Source organism: Carassius gibelio, chromosome A11 (assembly GCF_023724105.1).
Source record: "Carassius gibelio isolate Cgi1373 ecotype wild population from Czech Republic chromosome A11, carGib1.2-hapl.c, whole genome shotgun sequence".
NCBI classification, from domain to species: domain Eukaryota; kingdom Metazoa; phylum Chordata; class Actinopteri; order Cypriniformes; family Cyprinidae; genus Carassius; species Carassius gibelio.
Genome location: NC_068381.1, coordinates 5,536,587 through 5,549,453, shown reverse-complemented (window position 1 = coordinate 5,549,453; position 12,867 = coordinate 5,536,587). Strand labels below are relative to the sequence as shown.

Below are 12,867 nucleotides of genomic sequence, written 5' to 3'. Positions count from 1 at the left end.
AATACGCCATAATAATAGCAATCCATAATGGAACTTGCGCACCTGCTTTTAAAGGGAATGTTGGATGACGCTCTGATTGGTTTATTTCACGTTACGCCCAAACCACACCTATGAATAATGAAGCTACTTCAGACCAACCCATTTTAGATGTGCGCCGGGCGCAAGAGCCATTTATCCCGCCGGGAAAATAGCAACAGCGCCGAGACCCGCCCACAAAGTTACTTGCGCTTCGCGCTTTGACACTTTCAGATCGTTAAAATAGGGCCCTGAATCTGTAATCTGTTAACTCAATTTACTGAGAATAACTTGTAGGTCATTTTCAGGCACATGCTAACCACAGTGTGACTTTGATAAGTGAACAATCTGATACATTTAGACAGGAAGGAAGAGCTTTTTGAGATAAACATTACCATAGTTGAGATCTCATAGAGACAGGCTATGACTGACAGATCTATGAAAACTCATTTCTGCCTAAAATGAAATCCATGAGAGGAGAAACTAAACAAAAAGTGATATTAAAAAAAAATATATTTTAATAAATATTTTAAAGGATTTTCTGTATCCTTTAACAACATTCTCTACTGTATATGAGGTCATAACGTGCCTTACTAATTATGACTTGATTATGATTTTTACACAGTAGCAATAAAATGAACAGGATGGAAATAAAGAGCCATTGCTCACTGACTGACTGTTAGTTTACATGAGTGTGAATCAATATTAAAAGTGTTGCTAAGCTATTATTATATAGAATAGATGTTTGTACCTTAAAATCAACTAACACCTTCAAAAACACAGAATTAAACAAATTTTACATCACAAAAAGACTGAATGTTAAGGGTTTTGTAACTTATTGAAGAGTCACTTGCTTCTATTCTGAGATCTCTCTAAACACATTATATATGTTTTGTTCATCAGATCTTCCTCAGGCCAAGCTGAGAGCGTCTGCTTCAGTTATTCTGGAAAGAGACACAGTTGAGCTGAGCTGTGAGAATACTGAAGATCTGAAGATGGAGAAGTGTTACTTCAACATAAATGGAAGAGAAAGTAACTCAAAAGTGAGCTCATCATGTCAGATCTCACTCACTGGATCTCAGATCAGTGTTTGGTCTGGAGGTCAGAGTTCATCTGTGAGAATAAGCTGCTTCTTCACTGTGATGAAGGGACAAGTTCAAATACCATCTGCTTACTCTGATCCAGTGACAGTTACAGTCCAGGGTGAGTTTTTTATTATGTGAAGTAGTATGTGTGAGATGATGTCAAGTTACATCACGACTTTGTAACATATGCTATGTTTTGATCTGTAAATTCAACAAACAAACTTTGCTTTAAAATGTACAAATAATGTAAATGACTCCCTGTAAATCTGATAAACTGTCTCTGCAGTTTTAACATCAACCACCACTGAACATATGACTACAACAACAGCCACGACAACCTGTGAGTAAATGAGCTTGCAAATCAGTTATTCTTCCTCTATTTTGAATTTCCTAATAAAAAATGACAATCATTTTGTCAAGCTCATTAATTTTTTTTAAATTTTTATTGTCACTGCATATTTCACCATGTCTTTTCATCAGCGCAAGCTGTAATGTCCACTTCTGAATCCACAACAACATACAGTACAACTAGTAAGTAACTTATAACACAATTTCTAGTTATTCTAGATTAAATTTGCTAAATTATCATATATATAATGTAAACTGACTTCATGTATTTTTGGTAAATTTTCTCTGCAGTTCCAGCATCAACCATTGAACATATGAGTAGAACAGACACAACAGCCTGTGCGTAATTTAATTTCTAAATCATTTTAATCTTACTCCATTCTGAATGTCCTCAAAACAACTATCATTCTTTCAAACTCATGATTATTTGTTAAACATTTACTATGTCTCTTCAAAATTCATAATGTATTTTCAACAGCTTTAACTGTAATGTCCACTTCTGAAACCACAACAACATACAGTAAAACTTGTAAGTTACTGATAACACATTTTCTAAAAATCATTATTACATTAGAAAATTACTTTAAAAATTTAATGGGTTAGTTCACCCAATAATCAAAATTATGTCATTAATAATTCACCCTCATGTCGTTCAAATCCAAACCAGTGAGACCTCTGTTCATCTTCAGAACACAGTTTAAGATATTTCAGATTTAGTCTGAGAGCTCTCAGTCCCTCCATTGAAACTGTGTGTACGGTATACTGTCCATGTCCAGAAAGGTAAGAAAAACAAAAAACAGAAGAATCAGCTCGGTTCAGACGCTCTGTGTGTCGGTCTGCTTCACGCTGAATCACACATGCGCAGTATCATCAGCTCCTCGGTTCTCAAATCAGACAGAAACGGTTCTTGACTCGTGTACGAGTCAATGTTTCGTTCATTATCTGGCTCGGCTCAATGTTCATCTTTAGTTCTCTCTTCACAGCAGTTCAGTCAGTTTACTGTTTGAGTAAATGAATTACTCTGGGATATTGGTTTTTTTGAGCTCAGAGGAAGTCTCAGCCACATTAAAAAAGTTAACAGCTTAAGTCATTTGTGGATTAATGCTTATTGGAGACGTGAACCATTTAAAATGATTCAGTTCGATTTGGTGAACTGTTTCAAAAGGATTGGTTACATCGAATGATTTGTTCGCGAACCGGATATCACAAACTGCTTTGTTTTTAACTCTCTCACAAGAGACACGGAAGAGAAGCCAATGCTGAATAAAGTCGTAGTTTTTGCTATTTTTGGACCAAAATATATTTTCGATGTTTCAAAATAATCTAACTGACCCCCTGATGTCACATGGACTACTTTGATGATGTTTTTCTTACCTTTCTGGACATGGACAGTATACCGTACACACAGCTTCAGTGGAGGGACTGAGATCTCTCTGACTAAATCTAAAATATCTTAAACTGTGTTCCGAAGATGAACGGAGGTCTTACGGGTTTGGAACGTCATGAGGGTGATTTTTTAATTACATAATTTTGATTATTGGGTTAACTTTAAAAAGGGTCTTAAAAAGGGTCTTTAACCAATTTTCTCCAAAACAAATGACTACACATCTACTTGTATTTGTCCCTTGTGTGATAGTCTCAACAGTGACCTCTACTGATAGAACTTTGACAACTGCCACAAAAACAAGTGAGTAACCATACATCCCAATATACATGTAGAGGATTTTCTAAAATATACATTTTCTGTTTATTTTGAATGAGTTGTCTAAACCAATGCTATATCCAATGCTATATTCAATGCTATACAAATATGTTTATCACATTATATGATTCTGTACAGCTCAGTTTTCTGATACTTTAATATTGTATTATGTTATATTAAAAACTCAGCTTAAGTTTTATTTTCAAACTACCGTAATTCCTCAAATAAAAGCCGGGTCCTTTATTTACCTGAACTGCAGAAGGTATCAGGCTTTTATTTGAAGCAGGCTTTTATTAGAGGCAGACCTTTATTTCTAATTCCATCTGTTTGATAAGTAATTGTATTAAATAACCGGTTTTAAATTAAAAGCGATAGCGTTCCAGTGGACAGAGATCATACAGTTTTTCTCAGTCACTTTGGTGCATTTCTCAAATCAGAAATGAAATTCTCAAAACTACTTGTACAACCTCCACATCATCTAGACATTTATACACATCATCACAAAACCAGTTTCTCATTCTTTTGAACAAGTTGCGATTGCTTTTCTACATTCATGAAATTGATTATGCACATTTATCTGCAGTTTCCTACATTATCAGTTGCTCATGTCATGTCGCTCAAAATGTATTATACAGTTTTCTGTGCAATAGTCTCACTGCTCAGAACATCTAGTCTTTAGTTCATCGTATAAGTCATTAAATGCAAAATGGTTAATCTAGTTGTCATAAACTGCCACGCACACTTTTTATTTTTATTTTTACACATAATTATTAGACTTTTTGTCAATTTGGCATGGATTGTGCAAGTGAATCTTTACTAATGAAGATAATGTAGATGATAAACCAATGATAAACCATTTCTCTGAAATAGCTCAAAGGTTCATCTCATGAATCTTCAGTTAGAAAGCTTATACTGTATAGACAGAGGACACAAGAGTTACACATTCTGAAAATTGACTTATTTTCATCTTTGTGCCCATATTTATTTTTTCTTTTTCTATATCACAAAGGCATTGTAAAGTTTTTTTTTATTTTTATTTTTTGGTCAGACCACTAGTAAAAAGTTTACAGTTTTTCTCAGTCACTTTGGTGCATTTTTCAAAACAGAAATGAAATTTTCAAAACTACTTGTACAACCTCCACATCATCTAGTCATTAATACACATCATAAAACCAGTTTCTCATTCTTTTGAACAAGTTGCGATTGCTATTGTACATTCATGCAATTGATTACGCACATTTATCTGCGGTTTCCTACATTATCAGTTGCTAATGTCATGTTGCTCAAAATGTATTATACAGTTTTCTGTGCAATAGTCTTACCCCCCAAAACATCTAGTCTTTAGTTCATCGTATAAGTCATTAAATGCAAAATGGTTAATCTAGTTGTCATAAACTGCCAAGCACACTTTTTATTTGTATTTTTACACACTATTATTAGATGTTTTGTCAATTTGGCATGAATTGTGCAAGTGAATCTTTACTAATGAAGAGAATGTAGATGATAAACCAATGATAAACCATTTCTCTGAAATAGCTCAAAGGTTCATCTCATGAATCTTCAGTAGGAAAGCTTATACTGTATAGACAAAGGACAACACAAGAGTTACAAATTCTGAAAATGGAATTATTTTCATCTTTGTTCCCATATTTCCTTTTCTATATCACAATGGCATTGTAAAAGTATTTTTTATTTTTTTATTTTTTTGGTCAGACCACTAGTAAAAGTGTAACTGGGAATTCTATCCAGTCTCTTTCAATCAACATCCCACAAACAGTAATGTGTAAATGTGTAGTTTTGAAATGGATATATGGCATACATAAGCATATGGCATACTGTTCAATACAGTAGTTTACATCAGAACATACATCAGTTATGTTGACAACATGACTAAGCAATTTGACTGTCTTATCCGTAAACTATGACACAAGGACTTGTCATTCTGATGGCACTGACATGTTCATTGACACAGATATTTATTTTTGAGAGATGAACTAAGGATTTTGAGCAAGAGACTGGCTTTTGCAGGTCATCCATTGTGTTTTGATATTTGTACGAGTTGTTTTGAGAAATGCACTTACTGTTTTGCAAATCTCAAGAATGATTAGAGAAATGTACCAAAGCGACTGAGAAAAACTGTAACTGTGAATTCTATCCAGCCTCAATCAGTATCCCACATACAGTAATGTGTACATTGTTACTTTTGAAATGGATATATGGCATATGGCATACTGTTCAATACAGTAACTGTCATCCAAAACAGTTGCTATAGTTTACATCAGAACATCCCTCCAGAGTACACTGTTATATCTTATCTGTAAACTATGACACAAGGACTTGTCATTCTGATGGCACTGACATGTTCATTTATTTTTGAGAGATGCAAGAGACTGGCTTTTGCAGGTAATCCATGGTGTTCTGCTATTTGTACGAGTTGTTTTGAGAAATGCAATTACTGTTTTGCAAATCTCAAGGATGATTCGAGAAATGTACCAAAGCAACTGAGAAAAACTGTAACATTAGCACAGAATCAGTTCAGAATCAATCACCAAAAGAATCAGTTCAGTTCAGACGTGCTCTGTGTCAGTCTGCTTCACGCTGAATCACGCATGCGCAGTATCATCAGCTCCTCGGTCCTCGAATCGGAGTCGGACGCGTCCGACAGAAACAGTTCTCGGTTCAGTGTACTGGTGATCCAAAAACCGATGCACCCGGTTCGTGACTCAAGAATGAGAAACTCTCCGGCATTGGGCATGTAAGTTCGTCTGGCTCTGCTGCAAAAATCTTCCCCCGGCCTTTATTTGTCCGTGTGGACCACGCCCCCGACCACTATAAGAGGCCCGATGCTCTGACGGAACACTCATACCCTACCCATCAGAATGGGATACCTTCGGTTAATGTACATGCTGCGCAGCAGTGAAATTGGTGGAATTGTGCATGCGTTAAATTTAAACATAATTTCAGCAAGATTACAAGCGGTAAACAGCATACCCTTGTATAAACTGTATTTTTATTAAACCAGGGCCTATCAAAAAAGCATATCCCTGTATAAACTGTATTTTTAATACAAAGTAGGCAAAATTGACAGACTCCGCTATAAAACTCAACTTCCGGTATGCTATTCTGACAAAGTATGCTACATCGACAGAACACCGGCGTTTATTTGACTACCGGTTTTTATTTGAGGAATTATGGTAAATGCAGCTTGTGACCTAATTGAAAGCTCTGTGTAGCTTCAACTGATGAGACTTTGACAACTGCCACAGGAACTTGTGAGTGAATATCATTTTGTAAATTAAACATATACTTGACAAGCACGCAGATGCATTTTGCATATTTCACTTTAAACTGATTCAAAGTAAAAAACAAACAACAAGAAAAAAAACCTTTCTTACTGAGTTCAGTGTATTTCACTGCTTTTTTAAAATGTGACTGTAACTGTTCAGTCAAAACATTAGCAGACAAATCATAAGTACAGCTAAACTCTATAATTGATCATTGTCTGTGGAAACTAACCTAGACTTAAACACTAATGTCTGTAATCATCATGCAGTAATTGAGTTTGTACTCTAATCTGATTTAATTTGAGATCTTTTCTGTTGCAGCTGTTCCTCACACTGTTCACACTCACTCTGAAGGTTGTTCATTCACTCACTACACACAACTGCTAACTGAGTATTTGCAAATCTAACACAAACCTTGAAATGTTCTCGTTTCATGATCATATATTACGTACATGGAACAGTGCTGTGAAAATGTATTTTCCCCATCTTTATTTTTCTCTTTTTGAACATATTTTATATTTTATTTTAGATCTTCAAATGAAATGCAACAAAGGCAACATATAATTTTTTTTATTTTTATTTATTTTTTTAACCCCCCATACTAGGATGGGGACAAACACTTTTCACAGCAATGAATCATAATTAAAAAATGTGAACATTATTTATCTGATTTAGTGCAATTATGCATTTTCATTACCTTGTTGCATTATAAGAATGGCTTTTCACTGTTATTGAACCATGAATTCTACTTCCACTCTACTTTTTTAAATTTTTTTCAGACTCATGGCGTTATCTTTGTCTGAACTCATAGGATTCATCTGTCTATGCTGCTTCACCAGTAAGAACAATATACAGGTTTAGTTGTAAGTAAACTGGTAAACTACATGATACATGATAATAAAGTATGTGTCTCTGCAGGTTCTGCTGATGTTCTCACAGAGCTGAACTACAGTACACCTCCTGCCAGATAGACAACTTCTCTTTTAACCTCCTCTGACTGCCAAAACATGGATGACCTGTTTACTTTCTTTTCCTTTCACTAAAGTATTAAATCTTTAGTCTACATGTACACTGTAAAAAATTTCTTGTTGTTTTTTCAAAAACTTTTTGGCAGCTGTGGTTGCCAGAATAATTTTGTAAAAATACAGAAAACTGTAAACACATTTACGTCAAAAACTGTTAATTTTACAATATAAAGCTGTAATTTACAAACAAGAAAATGTGAATATAAACCAGTAAATTCAACAACACACAAAATTAAATCTGTTTTGTACCTTGAAAATACTGACAACCACCATAATAATAAAGATGGTACTGTATAAGAGAAAGCCACATGAAGTATCAAAGCTCATCACAAGTAGCTTCACCACAAGCAGAAGTATATATTAACATATAGAAGGTGCACATTTATGGAAACACAAAACACCATCATGGTAACACACGTGATACTTAAATAATGCAAAAAAACTTTCATTAAGCAACAGAAGATGTAACATAAAGCTCAAATGTACATAACTCATAACAAGAACTATTTAAAAACATGATTATTTAAACAAAATACTTTCAAACGTGGAGTGTCACGCAGGGAATTCTGGGAATATCAGTTTACAGTTTTAGACTGTAAATTATACATTGATTTGTTCTTTTTTTACTTCTAAAAGCTGTATAATTAACAGATTTTTACTGTAAATTTACATTAAATGCTTTGTTAGATCTTTTACAGTTTTTCCCTGTATATAGTACGGGAACTTACTGTTAACCTATTATCAGTTTTTTTCCGTAGCGTTTTTACAAAATTTTACAGTTAAAATTACACTTATTTTTTACAGTGTATATATTTCTTTAGCACCTCTGTAGTCTAAGGCTATTTTTGGGGCCTGGAGAAGTTTTGTCATGCCCTGACATTTGTGCTTTTTCAGTTTCTTATACTGTAAATATCTAAATGGCTAATCTCACTGTAATCAGCACAAACTGGGCTATAATAATATGTGAGCAGCATGTATGTACATGATTGTTTTTTTTAGAAAAATGTTATGTGTTGTTAGTGAAAAACGAAAAATGTTAAAACACTTGAATAAGGCGATAAAACAAATACAGAACATTGGTACCTGGAACTTTTGAGAACTGGAGCTTGTAGCCTAGAATTTGCCTTTCTAAATGATTTGAAAATCAAACTCACTCACAGAAAACAATATATTGATTTACATTTTTTAAGACACTTTTTGTTGGTAAAAGTCAAATGCGAGTAGGCATCAACTATCATGAATATCATTATGATTTACACCTGAGAAGACAAAGGCCTGCATAATGAGCCTTCCAGTCAGCTGTGTCACTGAGAGGGAAGGGTTACAAGAAAGAATGTGAGAACAAAATAAATGTATATAATTTTATGTTTGTGGTTTATTTAGAATATATTTAACTATCCCACAACATAATTTAATATCCACTTGGGAGTGCAGATAAACAGTTTATTAGGGACAATCAAAGCTGAGTTTCAAACTGATTTTTTTTTGCATCATTACTCCAGTCACACAATCAAATCATTTTAAGAATCTTATTTTCTACAAAAAAAAACATTTATTATTATTATTATTATTATTATTATTATTAATGTTGAAAAGAGCTGAGAATATTTTTTCAGGTTTTTTAGGGGGGGGGATAAATTGAAAGAACAGCATTGTTTGTTACATTTGTTACAGTTACATTTATTTGTTACATTTATATTATTTACATCATGCTTTTGAATGGTATAGTATTGTATATTGTTATTGAAACTTCATGATATTTCACTTAATTACACATTTAGTCAGGAATTATAGTTTGGAAGAAGTATAACTAGTAAAATGTTTACACATTATGTGAAAACTAGAACAAGTATATAAATAAATAAAAAGAGACTTACTCATGTTTATGATCTCTGCTGAATAAAGTGCTTAATTCATTTTTTCTCTGAGGAAATCCATTTCTCAAATCCTCAACCACATCACATCTTTTTTGGGTGAATTATGTCTTATTCCTCTCATCGGGAAGCAAACAGTAAGATAAAAAGAACTTGAAGAACAGTCTCGCTGAGTTGTCTTCTGTTGTATGGGCGTATTCAAGACGAAACATTAGAATCTGAATAGAGCGTTCAGTGTGGGGGCAGAGTCACATTAGAAGATAATGAAGGGAGACATGAAAAACGGACATTGCGTTGTTTTACTTCGTCAGCACTTGTTTGGTTTAAAGGTCCCGTTTTTCGTGTTTTTCTGAAGCTTTGATTGTGTTTACAGTGTGCAATATAATATGTGTTCATGTTTCACGTGTAAAAAAAATCACAGTATTTTTCACACAATTCACCTTTCTGTATACCGCTGTTTTCACTGTCATAAAAACGGGCTGATGACTTCCTTGTTCTATAAAGTCCCTCCTTCAGAAATACGTAAGGAGTTCTGATTGTGCCAGCGGTTCCTGTGCTGTGATTTGACAGCAGCTTAGCGCACGCGGCCCTCCTGGAAATGCGATTAGGCTAGTTTTGGACTAGTTTTGAGAAGCAAGTGGGCAGGAGCATGTGCTGGAGATGTACTTATAATCACATGAGTGTTTTTACTGAAGAGATGCGCATGAAAATCGCATTATATTTTTTTGCACAGCCCTAACATCTAGTTAACAAAGCTAAACAACGTTGCCCTTTGTGTAATAAGTTACAGAAACTGTTAAACACACCAACTTAAATAATAAAATACACTTACCTGTTGTGGTCCATAAACAACGCTTTCTCCAGACAAAGAGGGAACTTCTCCATCTTTCAGGAATAATATTTGTGCGAATCCAGCATTAAACTGATTCAGATTGAGAAAGCTGTCCTCAGCAAGCTGTCCTCAGCAAAATGTGCTGCACATAGTTTTACATGTGGATTATAATTTTCGGGAACCGAGTTAAACATAAATTAACCATTAATCTCCAAGTACAGCATCCCTGGGAAGGCCAAACAAAGGTGATTGATAATAACAGATAATAAGATGAAAATAACAGCGTTTCGACGACATGGCGACAAACACAAACACAGCCCTTCCTCTTCTCCGTCGGAGTACAACAAGGCCACGCCCCCTTTTTTGTGAATTCATGTGGGCGGAGGTTAGTCAAAAAACTGTTTTAGTGACGTCATTACTGCAGGAACTAGAGGGATGTAGTCCAAACGGGTGGTTCGATGTAGGCGAATTCTGTTAAATAAAATATCTCGCTTGGCATTGAACTTTGAGCTTTAGAATTTTACAGATATTATTTATATGGTACGCATTATGTTCTAACTATGAAATATTTTTTTTTAAATAAGTTTTTATTACATGAAATAGCTTCAATTACACAAATCCAAAAACAATTTAAAAAGGGGGGGGGGGTATTTGGGGGGGGGGGGTGGTATTTAGGAAAACGTTGAAATATGACAACAGTGTACCACAATGGAAAATGGCCAAAAATGTAGTTTTTCTATTAAATTATGATTATCTTTTCTATTTAAATTGACATTTCTTTGAGATATTGATAGATTTTTATACTTGGAATTCATGCAAACCAAAAGTAAGTAAGGTTCCTTTCATTTAACCTTCAAAATGGTACTTAAAATGGTACTTAAAAGTACTATAATACTTCTTGCATACGGACAAAACATTCACTTTTGTACCATATATGCATATCAACTTCATCAACTGTTTATTGTTTTACATCCACAAAGTTTCCAACAACAAAAACAAGTCTTTTTGAAAGTATTTTATACAATTAAGTAAATGTATGGTAGCTTGAAACATGCACTAATACCATGTAGAACATGAAAACATAAAATACAGGTATTGCGATAGGCGGCTCCCTGAAATAAAGTAAAAAGTGAATGTTGTGACATTTGCCAAGTATGGTAACCCATACTCTGAATTGGTGCTCCGCATTTAACCCATCCAAGTGCCACACACAGCAGTGAGAAGTGATGAACACCATGAACACACACCCGGAGCAGCGGGCAAATATATATCCAGCGCCCGGGGAGCAACTAGGGTTCAGTGCCTTGCTCAAGGGCACTTCAGCCATGGGTATTGAGGGTGGAAGAGAGCACTGTTCATTCACTGCCCCCCCCCCCCCCCCCCTACAACTCCTGCCAGCACTGAGACTCAAACCTGTGACATTCGGGTAACTAGTCCAAGTCTGTAACCATTAGGCCACTGCTGGCCCTCAGTGTGGGTTTTCTCCTGTCCATCCATGTGCACCCGTCTCAATCCAACTCATGTCACATTTCATGAAACTGCAAAAAGCAGTTCCTTTCAGCTGTGATGTAAAGGTGCAAGTCACATTTGCTGCACTTCATGCAGATGATCCCCCTGCAGCCAGGGTATTTGCACTTCCCTTTCTTCTCTATTACAGGCCAACTCTGCACTCTTCCTATTGCCCTTTCCATAAAATATAGCTGTATTCATTTTCTGAAAAGAAGACATAGTTTTGTTATTTATACATAAATACAACTATACTACAATAAACCCTTAGAAATCGTTAAATAACTGTGATAACTTTATTCATGCTACTATCTATATGCTTTAATCGACTTCAGAGGGTTAAAATCACTTGTGCATCAGATTGGGGGGAAAGGACATGCTCTTCTTTGACCAGCATTCATCCCAGTCACCACCTGCTCTTCATCAGTGCCCTAAAAAGAGAAACACATTTGGAAAAGAAAGCATTTAATTAAACTATCCATTTTCAGATAGAGGTGTATTCACATCAGTAAGGATCCGTAAATAATCGGTTTTAAAGTTTCAACACTTGTTGTGGTTGTTTAATGTCTCTGTGTACCACAGTGCTCCAAAAGGCTATAAAAGGCAGCACTAGTGTGAGGGTATGTTATATTGTTTGAATAAATATATTGCTTTCAGAAAGCTACTTTACTGAAACATTAAAACAGACATGACATTCACATACCTCACAAATGTTCATGTACGTGGAGGAGGGCTGCTCTTCTAAGGGTTAGTTCACCAAATAATGAAAATGGTCATACTTTACTCCCCACATGTTGTTCCAGATTCATACAAACTCTAATTTTTGGAACACAAATAAATATATTTAATATTCTCTTAATTTTTGTCCTCCATTGTAAGTGTGGGAGACCAATATTTTATTTTGAACATACATGTTTGCTATCATATAATTTAAGATTTATTCATATATAAATATCAGAATGGATTACTTCTACGACAACTCTGTATTTATGAGGCTTGAAAATACTGATTATCTAGACTATAAATGGATTAACAAAATTATGAGAAAATTAAAAATATACTCACTTGTGTTTTAAAGACAGACAAAATCTTATAGGTTTGGAATGACATAAGGGCAATTAAATTATTTTTTGTGTGAACTTTTCCTTTAAGAGGGAAGACCAAGAATGATGACTCTCCAAGTCAGACAACTCCAA

The 12,867-nt window shown here is 34.7% G+C and overlaps 1 protein-coding gene and 1 long non-coding RNA gene across 5 annotated transcripts in view; both read left to right on the top strand.

Annotated features, from left to right (window-relative positions):
- LOC128022124 (serine-rich adhesin for platelets) overlaps positions 1–12,867 on the top strand; it is a 66,041-nt gene that overhangs the window by 34,871 nt on the left and 18,303 nt on the right. For all 3 annotated transcript variants that reach the window (XM_052609395.1, XM_052609397.1, XM_052609396.1), the window contains exons 4-6: positions 919–1,218; positions 1,387–1,440; positions 1,581–1,631. In XM_052609395.1, the coding sequence (XP_052465355.1) occupies positions 919–1,218; positions 1,387–1,440; positions 1,581–1,631 (405 nt within the window). The remainder of the gene's footprint in view (positions 1–918; positions 1,219–1,386; positions 1,441–1,580; positions 1,632–12,867) is intronic.
- Positions 4,366–7,503, top strand: LOC128022129 (uncharacterized). 2 transcript variants are annotated; one of them, XR_008185862.1, is made up of 3 exons: positions 4,366–6,788; positions 7,214–7,272; positions 7,353–7,503. It is a non-coding gene; the product is annotated as an uncharacterized LOC128022129 (long non-coding RNA). The 2 variants fall into 2 exon arrangements; XR_008185861.1 differs by having other exon boundaries at positions 4,366–7,272.